Here is a 17,498-nt window from a genome sequence, read left to right as displayed (position 1 = left end):
ATCTCGCCTATTGATCTCAAAGTAGAAAGAAAACTATTTATACTGCCATTGGCATTGGCTTCATTAGATACATCGCCCTCATTAGAGGCAAAAATAATATAATTCAGCCCCTGAAAAAAAAAAAAAGTGTCTAAAGGAGGAGAACACTAGGTTGGTAACCTCCTAACCAGAGTTTCTTTATTACCTCATAGGATCTTGCTTTCCTTGGAGATAAAGCATTTCTTTCTTAGCTTTCTCTCAATAGTATTTTCCATATTTTTCTATTTGGGTTTCATAGAAAATTGAATACAGAATTGAGTGAAATCGTCTCAAACATTAAATCCATTTCTCATTTACTGTTTTGTTTATACTAATAATACTAATTACTCCATCTGCCTCTGCCTTTTAATTTCTTTATATGAGGAGAACTTCCTACCAAGCTGATTAGGGCTTCTTTTCATGAAATTTTGTATCTAGGAGCCATTAAGTATATCTTAATGGAAACTTCCATCATTTTCTTTGATAGTAGGGTTCCTCAAACTGCCCGGAAGCCTACACCTTGGTCTTATAGCCCAGTGTCTATATATTTAAATGAGGAAAACAATGCCGATTTCTGTTTGAACCAAAATGAAGTGAAAATGAAAAGGGTAATATTAATTGAGAGAGTAACAAATGAGTAGTAAGTGGGTAAGAGTATTTTAGAATAGTAGTTCTTTAAGTATTTTCAGTAAGAGTATTTTAGAAAAGTGAGGAAGAGTAAGAACAGGCTGGATAAAAGGGAGAAATTATTAAGTCATTAAGGGGGTAAGAATGAGAAGGGAAAAAGAATGGAGACAAAAGGCTGGTAGAGAGGAATGAAAGAAACTGGAGGCAGAGATCAGACCCAAATTCAGACACACCCTCTGGTTTCCCAGTGACCACACCCCTTCTTCAGCCGGCCCCAGAATTCCCTTCCTCTCCCTCCCCTCCTGGCAGGAAGAGTGATCTTTCAGCTCTTCTTGTTAGCTGACCTCCCTGATACTCTTCCAGAAGTAGAAAGAATTCAAAATGAAAAATAAGACATATATTAGAAATATCTTTCATTTAATTCGTTATTTATGCCAGAAAATATTTTTGTAATATATTGGGTAATTTTTTTTAGTCATGTAACTTCTCAGTAAAGGGAAAAAAAATCACTAAAACTTAGCTCATAAAATAAATATTACCATAGGACTTTTCTGAAGTAAAGGCCAATATCAAACAATATAGCCATAGGTAAAAGTTCTGCGAGAAAATGCGGAAAATTATTGTTCTATCATAAGACAGAAAAGGACCTTGAGAGGATCTGGTTCATCTATTGACCTTCAGGGAATTAAACCTCCAGAGAAGAGGCTACCGCTTCCCTCAGTAACCCACCCTAATAAAGCAACAAATCATGTTTCATCCCAATAAGACCCTCTGTTTAAATTACTGGATTCAAGTCTAGCATATCAATAGTATCCTCGTACGTAGTAGGACAGATACACACTTTTTAGGAACATGTCTGCAGTTTGGAAGAGCTGCCACCAGATGGAGCCCTTATATTTCTATTATATATCTAAGTCAGCAAGTCTGTAGCTTGGATGACCACACGCTCTGGACAGTCCATTTTTATACTTGTACTGATATAACTGTTCATTAAAAAAATTAATAAACTGTTGATAAAACTTTTAACACCCCTTTCCATACTCTTTTGAGAGAATTAATTTGAAATAATGCTCTAAATTTAAATACAAGAAAAACAAAAGCTTTGAGTTTAAGCAGTTTCTATAATTTTTGACTAAACCTCTCAGTTGTATCAACCACATAGTACCCAATCACAGAAAGACTCTGCTCTCTCTCTCTCAGCCTCAGGTGAATGTGTGATTTAAAATTCTGATGTTCCACTTCTTCAGTTTAATTATGACATCTGCCAGTTTAATCATTCTCTAATTAGCTTCAGTTTTCCAAATATTTTGTGCCTTATCTGCCATTATTTTAATGAGTTTCCTTCAAATATGCTCATTCCAAATATGTGGGAAGACATTTGCCACAAGTTATTTAAAATATATATTTTTAAATGAGCTCTCCAAAACTTAAACATCAGGAATTAAGTGTGCCTAGCATATAGCCTTGACTATATGGTTCTAAAACTAGTCCACATCTGAATATGTGTATATCTGTATACAGCTTTATTTCTAGCTGACATCTGGCAGTAACAAGTTATCTAGCATAAACTCCTAATTTTTCATTTTATCTATGTGCACAAATAATTAGCCTAATATTAAAATCAGATTTTACTTTATTATAAAGTGAATAAGGAATGTATTTCAAACGATGTCTCATAAAGTGATAATCAAGAGTCAGGGGGTAGTTTACAATGTCCCCCAACCTCCCTTCTTTCAGTCAGAATGTCTGGGTATTGGCACCGAGCCCAGAGCAGCTCTGGTGACCTGTGGCCTCAAGCTATTTTGGTTCATAGGCATTTGGAACTTCAGGGCCTCTACTGACTAGAGAACTGTTTTAAAAAACCAAAATTTTCTGTTTACCTCTTCTAAGCTAATTATACCCTCACTCTCAGAGCTTAGCCATCATCCTTGTTTGAGCCTCCCCTTTACTAATTCCACCAAAGGCCTAATTCATGGTGTTTCTCTGCCAATCATTTAATCTTTGCTTCTTTTAAACCCAAGCAAAAGTAGAAAGAAAACACACTGTTCTTTCCTGAAGTCTAGGTAAAACTATTTAAATCCTCTGGTGTTTTCCTCCAAAGGAAACAGTTTCCTCTGGCCACATGATCACCCACGACTAATACAGTATGCTCTAGGCAAATTCAGTCAAACTTCTTTGGGGGTTGGTGCTTTATAACTTCTCTATGACCTCAAATGTGCCAATTTTAGTGCACCATCTTGGGTTTGCTTACGAAGTATGCTTCTTCTCTTTTCAGAAAAGAAAAATATTTCCTAAACAATTTAAATTGTACACAACATGGCCACACATTTTAAAGCAAATATAGAAGGTGTCCACCATGGTTTCATTCTTTTGAATACAGCTTTTGGCTTGTTTTATTTGCCTTATTTTCTATTTCATCATCTTTTTCATCCCTTCTCAGACTTCCCAAAGCTTTCCATGATAGGTTTGGTTGTAGAATCTGGAACTAAATATTAGAAGGTAAATTAGGAAGAATTTGTACTGAGAATGACAGAAGAGTTACTTGAAAGCTGTTTCTGTACTCCAATAGTGGTTTTTAGTTTGTTTCTTTGTTTATTAATGCTTGTGATACTATCTCTAGATTTTGGGCATTAACTAGTACCTAAAGTATTATTTTTTATCATGTATGGAGAGTCTTAATTTTGTATTCCTGGGAGCAATTTCTAGGTCAGTGCTTTCCATTCAGCAGCCAGCTTAGTTCCCACAAGTACTGAGATATCGATCCCCTCAGAGCGCAGGGACTTGTAACTTATTGCTTTCACTTGGGGCTTGGAGAAGCCTTATCTATTTTACTCACCTATACCCCATTATTCAGAACAAACACGATCGTTTTCTATCTGTGCCATGACGTAAAGAGGTTGGGAAGCTCTGTTTTTAGGTACAACAAATGTGAAAACAACCAAGGTTGGGTTGGGGTGTGGAGTCCTAAGCAGCTGAGGGAAGAGAAGAAAGCTGTGAGGAACCGTTGCTTAAAATGCCTGCATCCCTTTGCAACACTCCTTGCATGCCTCCCCCCTCCCAAAAGAATGCTGATTATCCAATTGTGTCACCTCCCTGTAAAATAAGTGAATGATGGACATATTCAAGACTCCACTTGCTTCTACTGATGTTCATTAAGTCAGAAATCACCTGTAAAAGGAAAGGTTTTTAAGTCGTGGGCAAGTCTCAATCTCCAAATTTGATTTTTCCTTTATTTTATCATTATGTTCTTAACTTGTAACACTTTACTTGCTGTCCTTCTGTTTGTTTTAAATTATCCATCTTTTATAGCAAGTCTTTGGACATAAATTTTCAGTCTTACTTGTGGTGCCATTCAACTTAGCAATAAGTATTTTGCGCTTGATGTGCAAAAATACTTATTGCTAAGTTGTGATCAAGACAGATTCTCTAGCAGGCCATCACTCTGTGTTCTTTATAAACCCATGAATGTTGCTAGCAAATGTTACAAATCTGTTTGTGACCATTTCTCAGAAAAATTCAAATTCAAGACTCTCTCTCTCTCTCACACACACACACACACACACACACACACACACACACACACACACACAATATCGGGTACTACTTTTTTTAGGTTTTCACATATTTCCCCAAAATGATAGTTACTATTCCTGGTGACCTAGGGACCTAGATCATCATAAACTACTGAAGGGTAAGGGACTATGTCTTCGTTTCTTTTTAAACTTTCCATAAATATGCCAGACATATTCACCTACACTCCCACAACAATATACACTCATATTTAGAATATTCATCCAGACCTGTATGTAAGTTTGAATAGATCTATAGCTTGGAGAGGTGGTTAAGTAACTCTCTCCTAAGTCTTCCTCTGAACTATCCTAAGATTTGTCCTGTAGCCAATCTATGTGTTTATCCTTTAAGAAAAATTATCAGTGATTAAAACAATTTATCTTTTTCTTCCTGTGCATTCAATTTAATAAACATATTTAATGAGCAAAAGATTTTGAGGACAGAGGGAAATATAAATATAAATAAGCCATGGTCCCTCCCCTCAAGAAACACAATCTAATGGGGAGACAGACACATAAAAAGTCTAATAAATGCTACTGTGTAGGTACAAAATATAAGGGGAGAACAGTGTATTATCACTTTCTGTCTCAGTGTAATAAAATGGCAAATGCTTCCTTTCATCTTTATTAAGTCTTTCCAATGTGGATGAGGAATCTTTTTTTATTCCCTTAAGAAGGCAGGCTTCTATCCCTCATATATGTTCTTTTCCAAAAAGGACAAAGTTTCAGGCGACAGTGAGAATGTAAATCTCTGCAGTATGGTCTAGAACAAATCACAACTGGGAGGGATGGTCACTAAGCTAGCTAAATTCTCGCTTTCCTCTTTCATTTGTCTTTGTCCTTCCTAGGGGCTGCCCCTTAGGAGTCAAAGTCAGAAATCAAGGGCATCTCCTCCTTCCTGGAGGGAGGGCACCAAAGCCTGATAACAAAGGCCTACTGTTCCACTTAAAGAGATCAATCTCAGGAAAGGAGAGAATAGAACAGTTTACCTTTAGCATCTCTTGAAATCTTTGCTTTAAAATAATTTGTATTTTGAACACCTTAAAAAATGTACATACTTTTAGTGGACTTGCATATTCTAAATACTTATGTACCTATATATAAGGAAAAGATCACACTCTTGACTATTAATAAACACCTCCATGTTAGGAAGATGCTTTCTTTGTGTTTAAGAACAGAACAGGACCCATTAGAGTTCAGTAAAAAATGCAACTTGAGCAGTACCTATGATAAAATTTTCTAGCGAGTAGAAAAGTAAAGAGTGCCTAGAACTATGCAGATACAGACCAACTCACACATACCATTTAGATGGACAGCTGAAATACCTATGTGGCCAATCCCCGCACCCTTCTCTAAGTGCTGACCATTGCAGCTGCCCTGGCAACATCTCTTAAGCACTTAAGTGGAAGCCATCTACATTCCCACAAGTTATTCTGAAGGAGATTCTGAAGAGAAATAGCAGATACGGTTTTATATGCAACAAAACCCCTGAGTTTTTGTTTGCTCTTTGAGGTTAAAATCAAGGATTGTCAAACTTAGGTTAGGATTAGCCTACAGGTGACAGCAACTGTATAATAAAGGTGGTTTCAAAAAGTATATGAGTTCAACCATGGTCTGGAAAATTAGCTGCCATTTGGTGATGAAGCGGTGGGTTTAACCTTGAAGCAATTTAGTGTTCTTGTGCAGCAACTTAGAAAATGGGAGTTTATTAAAACTATTTGCAGTGGACTGTGTAGCACGCTTGAATTTGAAAATGAGATCATGCTTCTTAAATTCTTAATCAGAGGGATTCTGGCCTACAGATATCACTTTGGGCATATTTAAGATCAAGTTTGAAAGGTATTGAAAAAAGCCCAGTGTCTACATATATACCTATGGTCAGTGGTCAGTATGAGAGGCCATTTTTTTTTTTTTTTGCTCTGTTAAATTGAACTATCTGTTTATTTAGTCAACACCTCACCTTAATCCAGAAAAGGACAGCTATCTGTGATGCCTCCCCCTTTTAAGTTTTTTAATAAAAATTACATATATTTAAGGTGTACAACATGATTTGATATACAAATACATAGTGAAATGATAACTACAGTCGATCTATTTAACATCTCATCTCTTTACATAGTTACCATTTTGTGTGTGGTGAGAGCATCTGAAATCTCTTAACAAATTTCCAGTATTCAATACAATACTGTTAACTATAGTCATCATGCATTTTAGATCTCCAGACTTATTCATCATATGCCTTCCATGCAGAGATCATCATTCCACTCAGCTTTTTTGATTTCCAAATACTTGTGGTAGCCGAAAGCAATAAATGTCCTAATATTGGCAAGACTGGCTATTTGTGAACTATATGCTGAACTGTATGATAGAGAAAATTATGTAAAAGTTACGACTATAACTCTTTATGGTACATGATACAGCAGGGAATCACACAACCTCAAAAGAATCGAGAAGGGAAATCAATTGTTTAAAAAAATGAAGGAATCAAATTTAAATTCTCAATATATCATGAGATGTGTTATAACTGTTTCAAATTCTTGTCTGAAGAATGAAGGGATGTTGTAGAACTATTAAATATATTAGTGTCAGGTGGCCTCTTGGCCTGGTGGAGAGCTCAAGTTTGTCCAAAGTATGATCTACCAGTGAGAGAATTAGTATTTTTTTTAAAATCACAGAAAAAGATAATCATTCTTTAGTTTAAGGCAGATCATTTAGTCTTCCTCCAAGCATCTGCTGCCTGATTTTAGAGATAAATGAAATTAAAAGAAGCATTCTCTTATTTATCATATGTCAAATTCAAAGGCATTACTGCTTGTGAAGACCCTATTATATTTTATTTGCCTATCTCAGAAAGAGATCTGCTGAACTGTCCTTAGTGCTTCATGCAGCTTTAAAGATTAGTCCTGCATCAGGTTATTCTAAGGCTTCCTACCTGCAGAAACATAGATGTCTCAAATCCTGAAACTCACTGAAATATTGATATAAGAAGTTATTTTAGCATAAGCAAGAACACTGTACTCAAATTTCTGTTATCAAGTTTGCCTCCAAACTCCACAAGTAGTAGAAAATAAGGTGTTTTACTGCATTTCAGAACTCTGTATGCACTCTTGGTAAAATAGAAATTTAATGGGCTTCTGGCATTTCAAGAACTCATTGTTGAGACTGTCAAAGGATTCTGTAAGGAATTCTAACAACTAGAACAGCAAGTCATTAGTGAGAAAGAAAAAAGCATCTCTAGTGAAATCTATGGCCAGTGGACTTTAAACCACACAAAGAGCATATTTTATTCAGACCATTTGAAGTTAGACATACCCCAAAGACAACTATACAATAATGGCTTGTCTCCTACTTCCTGGGTGATGTTTTTAGCTTTTAATTGTTAGGAGGGTGGACCAGGTGAAGGGTTTCACTACTAGAAAACTAGCTCTCCAGGAAGGGTGAAATCAAGTCCTCTATAGTGTGACCTTCCCTCATGTCCTCAGGGGAATTCATTTAAATATGGGCCAAAGGCTGGTCACAGGAATGAGGCATTAATCATAGGATTTCAGAAAGTAGCCTTTTGGGAAGCTAGAGGACAGGACAGGTGTCTCCCTGGAGCCTCCAAAAGTGCAATATGTAGGTCTGCTTTCTCAGATTAGGCTGAAACTACAAGTCCTTGTTACAAATTGTCTTGGAATCCTCATCTGGTTTAACCAGTTTATTATCAACTCCAGAATAACAAAGGAGGGTACACAGGAGTACTTGTATCAGGTAAAGTGAAATAATTGTTTCCTAAATAAAACTAATTTGAATTCTAGGTTAATTAACTGCCTTGTTGGAGGGAGGGGGGAGAGGGACCACAGATTTGAAAGCTGTGTTTTTTTGGTTTTTAATATTTGGGAAGATTTTCAAGCAATAACATATTAGGTATGCAATACTCTTGTCAGGTAGTGTGTGTTGGCTTTGGAAAGGTGAGAATCGTTACAGCAGGCTGCTTTCATTTATCAAGCTAAGCATGGACATGACTTTTGAAGGGCACCTTTGATCATATGGTTAATTTAACATTTGGGCTGAAGAGCTCAACATCACCAGAGATGGACCTGAATTTTACAGAGTCCCCATTATCCAAACTACAGCATGCTTACTGCTTTCTTCCTGCATTCCCCAGATAGCCTCCAGGACCACAGACCAGCATGTCATTTTGTCCATTTTCACTGGTCTGGCCACACAAGGAACATCCTGTTTAAATCTCACGTGCTCAAATTGCCATGTTGAAACCAACTATCAATTTTCTCCACATTTAATTCTCAGCTTCTTGTCATTTTTTCGTTTTTCTGCATTGGTTCCCATGGTAACAAGTCTGTTGGCAGAGAAAGTGTGACTCTGCTTTTAGCCTTCTGCACAATATAAAATCCTTCCAGTGATCCTCAGGCAAGTGTCATATAAAAAGGCAGCAAGAGTACAGTTCCCTAGGTTAATGCCTCTAATCCCTTATGCTACCACATGCACTTCCTACCCTATTCCCCAAACCAGGCCTGCTGACCCCAGAGAGGAAAGTCAGCATTCAAGGACACTGTCCAGAATCCCCTCACCTGTCGATACAAGTACTGAAAGGGCCAGGGCCCTATATCCAACTACAGAGGCAAGGGTTGAACCTTTTGGTTCAGATGGCTTCCTGTTCTGTCAGTGACTTACCTGACATAAATGCATAATTAATGACAATGTCATCTGGGGGCAGATGGAGAAGCAACTTGCCCTCATTTTTCTATAAAATTTTCTCAGTATGCATCTGAGATGTACAGCCCAGGAGATAAGTATGTCTTGAATTATCCTTAAATCAGTGTCTAGTGATAAGATAGTAGGGACACTTAAACAGATTTTTTTCCTAGTAAGTAAAGGGGTATGTGAGAGGGGGCCAAGGAGTCATCCCAGAAAACTGAGCTCCTGAAGAGGAAGACATAAAGATTTAGTTAAGTGAAGAAGACATTGTACCTTGTGGCTGAGTGTGAACCATCGAGCTTCAGTCGGCACAATTCAGGGTTCAAGTCTGGAAATCTAAGGAAGTGAAATAAAATGAAAGCTAAGGAAATGGGAGTGTAGGAAAAGGAGTTTTTAAGAGTGAATCATCTGCAGAAAGGGAGCCTGCAAATAAGAATTGCTTCATGCAGACTTTGGCCCAACTCTATCCACAAAATATTTTTCCAAGTAATGTTTATTATATATTTTCCTTTGAATTTTAGAATTCCTTTGTGGCTTGACATTAAGTTATATGCCTAGCAACCCCAAATCTCCTATGTCCTCAATATTTAGAAAAAAGCAGGGACTGTTCATCAGAAGTTAAACAGTTCTCATATTTGAATGTGCTTTTAACTTTTTTCTTTTAGAAAAGTTAATGAATTCAGGGGAATGAAAATAGATGTTAGAAATTTAAATATAGGTATCTAAGCTATAGTTAAGAAAACTGTAAATGATTCCTTTTTTTGTTGGGTCTTAAAAAATATGTGATGCTTATGCGCACTGAGTTTTAAAGTTAGCAGATTATATTGTATAAAGGTATTTTTGGCCCTTTAGAAATTATTTTCCTACATTAAGAAAAGTTTTCTTATATTAAAAACTTTTTATTGTGACTCAGGTTTTATGTCTCTGTATAGACATACATAGGTATTTTTCTTTACACACTTGTTTTGCACATGTAAAGTAATGAGGTTAAATAACGTCCAGGTATGCAGGTCAACTGACCTTTATGATAGCTAGATTAGTGAAAGTACTTGATGAATGGGAAAAAAAAAAATCACATTATATTTCTTTGTATCTTTCTTTCCCTAATCCCCTTCCCTTATTTAGTCAGGAGATCTTATGTAATTTTTTGAATAGTCCACAGGAAAACCAAGATGCAACTCTCAGGCAGATAGAACATAAAGCAGTTCCCGTATTTGCTATGGTAATTTATTTTCAGAATGTATGCTAAAATAAATGTTATTTTCAATATTTGCAGTCTTTCCACTCAGAGGACTCTTATTGGTCTTGAATGTGGAAAGGCATCTGTTCAGGGCAGAAAGGAATGTTTTATGTTATGTTTTACTCTAGAAAATTTGGTTTTAGCTTTGATGACACCTAGTGTCAATGGAATACAATAAATGTTTAATACTGCTTTATGGTGTTTAGGCATTTCCCTTTAACATCCTCAACTACATTTTCCTCCTCAAAAATGCAAGCCTTAGTATTCACGAGAAAGAAAATTGATAGACAGATAAACCAGATATTTTTGTGTCAAGAGCCAATCAAGTTTCTCTCTGTACTCAGTGTAAAGAAGGGACTAAAGGAAGCTTAAGGACAATGACACTGTCTTCATATGAAAGAGGAATTTTTTCCTAGTTGAAAAATCAGAGGTGAAAATCTACTGAATTCTGTTTGTAAATTTCAAAGACCATCAAAAACAACCTTGCAAAAAGTAAGGTTTGCAGGTACCGTAGTTTCATTTTTCCCACTTTATAACCAGCCAAGGGCATGACCCCACCCAGCTGTATATAAGTAAACCATAAATATGAACTATGGCCTCTTTTTATTCAGAGAAGAAATATTAAATTAACAAAAGCAATTCTAAACAAAGATAGTGATTAAATTTTAATTGGTTTGTTAAGAATTAAAAAGAAACTAGATACTATGTTTTCAGGATTTTTAAGTATCCATGAAAATTCTCTCATTCCTAAACTATTTGATAATTGATTTCTTTTGACCTCAGTTACTTTGGGGCATTATCCTTTTATTACTGTATAATAAAGCTCTAATTCCACCTATTTATATTAATATTTTTCCATATGCTAAACACATGCACACACACAAATTTTTCATTTGAGGCCATATAATTCAGTCATTGAAATATTTCACTCTTCTGTAAGTTTTTAAAAAAATCCTAAGCAGTGATGCAACTTTGGGCCACTATTTCAGTAAAATGAAGACAGTCTCTACACTCATATTCTGTTATGACATCTGACTTCTCTACCATATGTGCAGCTAAACAGTGACATCTTAAGGCCAAGTAACTAGAGCTCCTTTAGCCAGAGAAAGAACTTGAATTGGGATCTGTTTTCAAAGAAATTCCATTATATTATCAAGTAATTTTCAAGTTTACAATTTGCAATTGGTAGATCTTTGTAAGTGCTTCTTTATTTATGACTTCTTTTGCAGTCTTTGTGAACATTTTAATGTGCACTAGAGTAAACACTAACATTTTACAGACATACTGTATATTAATGCATGCATTTCACTGCATAGTTTATTGACACTACCCTTGTAAAGCTTTTATGGAAGAAACAACAAGCCACAGCGGTATAGCAAAAGAGGCTTAATCTTTATAAATTGGGGCCTTTTCTGTCTCTTTGCTAGCTTAGGTGGCTGTATACAAATTTGGGTGGGAGGGGGCTGGAAACACCTCTTACCATTTAAGGTTTTCTACGTGGGTGAACTCTAGCCAATTCAAAACAAATTGCTTACTTTAATAACAAATTTTACCATTTTATAAAATGTTAAATCATGACATGTTTAATTGAAATGGCTGTATTGTAATTAATATTTTGAGATAATCGTGATTTTGAGCTCAAATTATATATAAAAATTGTCATTTTTGTATGTGTTAAAAAAGAAATTACTGTATCACAATTAACAGTACTTTTTAGTTGAATTACATATTGATGTAAATAAAAACTGAATGAAGACATATTTACTACTTTATTAACATAGATTGTGAATGTAGTTAATGGTTTTTTTGCAGTATGAGACCATGACAACCTTGAAAGCTGCTTCATTTTATGTGCAAAGAAGTCCTATGAATCTATACTTTAAATTTACTGAATCAGTGAAATTGCTTTGTCAGTTAATTTGCAAATGTAAGCTGTATTCTCCAGTTTTATTTTACGTATTGACACTAATCAGTAAAGGTGTACAATGTGATTAGAATGCATTTTGAAGATGCTTTCTGTACAGATACAAAACACAGGGACTAAAATAATGCTGTGCAGTGTATAGCAGAGCCATTTTTCGGCTTTGGTGTACTCAACTTTTTCAGTATTTAAAAAAGTGTTTTGAATAACATAAAAGTCTCTTTATTGTATAAATAATAAAATGTCACCTTATTGTAAAATGTCTTTTGTTTAATACCGAAGCAGATTTCTTAGGCAGCCACAGAGTTGTTGTTTGAAAAGGGAATGTTTCTTTTAAACCAAAAACATAAACATTGTAATCAATATTTGAAAAATGTAACTTTTTAATGAACATGTAGTATTTATCTTTATTAGCAATGATTTTTTTTCATAATATGAGCATGTCTCAATCATCCAAAAGCTATCTATCCATCCATCCACCTATCTACCTACCTACATACCTATCCACCCATCTATTTATATAAACCAATATACATTCTATTGATTAGTTACTTAATAGAATCACATAGTATGTTTTATAATGACTGACTAGTCTACTTCTGATATTTTTGGTATAAATACAAATGTTTATATTTGATTTTTATCAAATATAACAAATTCCCTTTTAGCAAATTACCACATGACTACAAGCAAATTTAAAAATTAAGACCCTGGAAATAAAAAAAAAAGCACAAGGATGGATTAGAACACATCAACAGAGTAATTATATATACAAATACCTGCTTAGTAAGTATTTAAACAAAATACATTTCAAGATTTCTATGTAGTATATGCTATTACTTTCTGTTGCTGTTATCCATAAAAATTAATAAAATTTCAGTACTTTTTTTTTTAAAGAACAAAAGGTATTTTTTAAATGGTCATGCTCTGAGGAAAAAAATGTGCAGATCCAGTTTCTTTAAATTTGTTGAATCTAGAAGTACTAGATTACTGTATGGAAACTTAAAACTAAGACATCTTAAAAAAAAAAAAAACACCCAGTCAAGTTTTAAATTCAGAATTGTGAGGGCAATTATAACAACACTTTTACTATTTTCTCCACCAATAACTATATCTTATGTAGCATTTCTGTGACATTAGAAACGCCGACAAAATGATTTCATGAAACATGTAAAAAAGGCTAGGAAAAAACATTTCAACTACATAAACAAAACAAGACAGTAAATATTAATTTGAAACTTATACTGACACCAACCACATCATAAAAGTCCTATTATGGATAATGAAAAGTCTTATTTTTTTAAATGCCAAAGAACAGTATTAAATAAAATTCAATTTTATATCCAATAAAAAGGTAGAAATTGGATGGTCATATTCAAGTCAATTGGTCATAATATACGTAACACAAACAGAAATGGGGAAAAAAAAACCACCTCTACAACAATGCTTTGTCATTATAAAAATATTAAACTATGATAAATAAAAATTCACTTCTGAAGAAACTGTTTGCTGTGTTATAAGAGAATGAAAGTGAGGATAAATCTTATGCAAAACATTCAGAGCAAATGTATGAACACTATATGTAGTTACACCATTATAAATGTACATGATACCTTAGAAATATGTTATCAATCTAAGAACTCTAAGAATTAACATAACCAAGATTATGTAACAACTCCAATCTAAGTAGGAATTCGGTCTCTCAAATATTCCAGAATAGCAGCTGTTCCTTTTATTAATATGGCTGCTCTAGGAACACGGAACGGATTTCCATCTAGTAGCAATGTCCTAAACAAAGGAGAGAAATTAAGAATTTAAAACATTTTCCATTAGGGAAGCTTTTCTTCTAATTTCATTTGCTATTTTATAAGTAAAATTTGTGTGTTTTTTAAAATTTGTCCCTTTTCACGTCTAAGCATTAAAACAATTGGAATTGTAACTACAATAATGACTGAAACAACATTAAATGAATACTTATTATGTGAAAGGTATTGTTCTAAGTAACTTACATTCACTGACTCTCTTAATTATCTTAACAACCCTGTGATGTAGGCACCATTAATATTTCTATTTTATAGATAAAGAAACACAAGTTCAGGAAGGTAAGAAAGGCTTGTCTAAGATCACACAGCTATTAAACAGAAGAGCTGCGATACGAACCATCATTTTACCCATCACCTTCTCAATCCTATAATGACCATATACTAAATGGTTGAATTGTATTTATACAAGTGTTAGAATGAGCAAACTGACAAATACTCATACCAAAGACTATAACATAATCGATATATCCTTTTCCACACTGGGAACATTAACACATCTGCCTTCATACTCCTTCCCTTGACCAGACACATATATAAAACCTATTTTAAATGTTCTGAAATGAGGTTCAGTTTAAGATCTAAGGGCTGGTTGATTTGTTTCTTTATTTAATTAATGTAATATCTTAAATTATAAGAGAGACTTTTATATTAATTTTCAATAACTTAAGTGTTTATGTAAATAAAAGTCAAAGGATTCACAACATATTATACTGTAGATCTAAATTATACCTTCAAATATTCCTGTGCCTTGGGAATTATTTTAAAGAATGATTTTCTTAATTTATAGAAAAAAAGTTAATTACAATCAATCTTCATTACTCAAACAGACTCCAAATTTGCTAATTTGCCTATTCACTAAAATTTACCAGTAACCCCCAAATCAATACATGTGGCATTTTGAAGGTCATTTTGGACATGCACAGAGCAGCAAAAAATTTGAGTCACTTGACAGACACATTCCCAACTGAGCTCAAACAAGGTGACACTCTGCCTTTTTTATTTCAGCTCCCATACTGTAAACAAATGTTCCTTCCATGGTCTATTTAGTGTAACATTTTTTGTATTATTGTACTTTTTCTTGGTGATTTCACTGTTTAATATGGTCTGCAAGCGTAATGCTGAAGTGTTGTCTAGTTTTTCTTAGCACAAGAAGGATGTCATGTATCTTACACAGAAGATATGTATGTTAGATAAGCTTCATTCAGGCATAAATCACAGTGCTGTTTGGCCTTAGCTCAATATTAATGAGTCAACAATATTAAATAAGGCGTCTTAATACAGAAACACACATAACACAAGGTTGTCCGTTGATTGGCTGATGAAAACGTGACCAGAGGCTTGAAAGAGCCTAACTCTGTTATTTCCCCTAGGGAGTAATGGTTTAGTATTCACTAATTTGGTGTTCATGGAGACTTTATAGAATACAACTACTGCACATAACAAGAATCAACTTACTTGTCTTCTATAATTCAGTATTATGAGGTACCAGAGAAAGATACTAGTGGCACTCTAGTAAAGTAAAATATGCTAAACCATCATATGCAGTTTACAATAATTAAATTTTTCTGACACATTCTGTTAACTACTGGGCTTTCTGTTCATGTCTCAAATTCCCTTTATATTCACTTAACAAGCACTTATTAGGTGCTTACTATGGTCTAGGCACTGGGGTAACTCTTTTCCAAAGGAGGACAAAGAAATGGTATAAATGAGTCCAAATAAAGCAGGATGGGAAATCAGAGAAGGGACTAACTCTGCCTGGAATATCAGAAATGTTTTCAAAGGTGATAATTAGGTTGATTACTGATAAAAGCAGGGTAAAGGCACTTGAGGCTGAGGTAACAGCAAACACAGAGTAAGAAAGACCATGCTGGCCTTGAAAAAATGGTAGTAGTCTGTAATCAGATATTGAAAAAACTTATATGCACAGCTAAGGAATTTATATATCCTTGACATTTTTTTTTTTCTTTTTTTTGCGGTACTCCGGCCTCTCACTGTTGTGGTCTCTCCCATTGCGGAGCACAGGCTCCGGACGTGCAGGCTCAGAGGCCGTGGCTCACTGGCCCAGCCGCTCCGCGGCACGTGGGATCCTCCCAGACCGGGGCACGAACCCGTGTCTCCTGCATTGGCAGGCAGACTCTCAACCACTGCGCCACCAGGGAAGCCCATATATTTCCTTGACATTTTTATGCAGTTGAGTTTCAGATTATACACATACATAGTGATGAGAAAAGTATCACTAGAAACAATCAATTGCTATATTTACACATACTGTATAAACAAAACTAAAAAATATATTTGGTAACATTTGAAAAACAGAATTGGGATTCAGAGTTTTGTTACCTGTTATTTTTAATGGGACATTAAATTTTTTATTTCAACTTGCTTGCAAGAGTACCTCAAAAAACAAAAACAAAACAAAACAAAAAAACACACTTCAACAAATCGAATGGGAAAACTTAGTAGAATGGTGCATTTACCTTAAGTTCACACAATTCCCGAGCTCTGGTGGAATTTGTAGGAGGTCATTATTTTGAAGGTCCAATGTAATCAGATTTTCCATTGTCTTCATTTTCTGAGGGTCCACAGATCCAACCTGATTGTTACTAATCAAAATTGTTTCAAGTGTGGGAATTCTATACAGAACTTCAGGTAGTATTTTGAACCTATAAGAATATGAACAGAACACCTAAATATATTAGAATCAGAAGCAAAATCATTCCTTCAAATAGATGGTCCTAAGTTTGATATCATGAGATAAAGTTTTCTTAATGTAAGTTTTTAATATTTGGTATAAGTTCTGCATTAAAATTTTTTAGAAAATTTTTAAAAACTGGATTAATTCTGGAAACCTTGAAATATATGTTAAGTGGACAGACTTGTAACAGTTTCTATTTAATGTATAAAATCAAACAAAAGTCTGGAGTAAATTCTATGTTTTTCTTTTCTCATTCAGGAGACAAGGAAATCTTCCTGAAATGCTCTCTGTATAATGTCTCCATGTAGGTATTCTTCCTTCATTCACTTTTACTTCTTATGAAAGAGAATCACTGCCAATATCTTAAGTAAAAGTTAGAGATTTATACTTTGCTTTGACTTAAGCTTCAAAACTGACTAGTTTTGTCATTTTTTCAACAACCAAAAATACACTCATTTTGGTTTTTGAAAAAATGACAAAACTACTATAGGCTGCTGGCTTTCTCACCCAAAGCAACCCTGAAGATGCCACAAGAGAGATGGGAAACCTTATGGCTCTCAGAGCAATTCTCAGTAATTAACACAAAATCCCTGAGGATCTCTTGGGAGACAGAAGCTAGTTTGGTTTTAGTGTGAGGCAAACTGCTGCCTCAACTAGAAAAGACAGGATGAGCTGAAAGAAAGCTTTATAGTTGGCCTTTTCATTTCCCGATACTGCCCTTCCTTTGCTGCCTTGATGCTTAAAAAAAAAAAAAAGCAATAATGAAGGGTAAACTCAAGGCACCTCTGAAGCTACAGAGGGATCGGAGAATCAATAACAAGGAGTACAGATGGACCAAACCACCCTAAGTAGTACCTCCTCTTTTTCCCCGCACAACCCATAAACAAGGTAATTAAAAAAGATG

The 17,498-nt window shown here is 34.7% G+C and overlaps 1 protein-coding gene across 1 annotated transcript in view; it reads right to left on the bottom strand.

Annotated features, from left to right (window-relative positions):
* Positions 1 to 12,438: 12,438 nt before the first annotated feature.
* Positions 12,439 to 17,498, bottom strand: part of LRRC40 (leucine rich repeat containing 40) — a 53,937-nt gene continuing 48,877 nt past the window's right edge. Inside the window, exons 14-15 of the mRNA XM_059058181.2 lie at positions 16,377 to 16,562; positions 12,439 to 13,861 (exon numbers count right to left, since the gene is read on the bottom strand). Coding sequence (XP_058914164.1) covers positions 13,756 to 13,861; positions 16,377 to 16,562 — 292 coding nt within the window. The 3' untranslated portion in view covers positions 12,439 to 13,755. The remainder of the gene's footprint in view (positions 13,862 to 16,376; positions 16,563 to 17,498) is intronic.

This window comes from Kogia breviceps, chromosome 1 (genome assembly GCF_026419965.1).
Source record: "Kogia breviceps isolate mKogBre1 chromosome 1, mKogBre1 haplotype 1, whole genome shotgun sequence".
Classification (NCBI taxonomy): domain Eukaryota; kingdom Metazoa; phylum Chordata; class Mammalia; order Artiodactyla; family Physeteridae; genus Kogia; species Kogia breviceps.
This window is presented reverse-complemented; position numbering and strand designations above follow the sequence as displayed.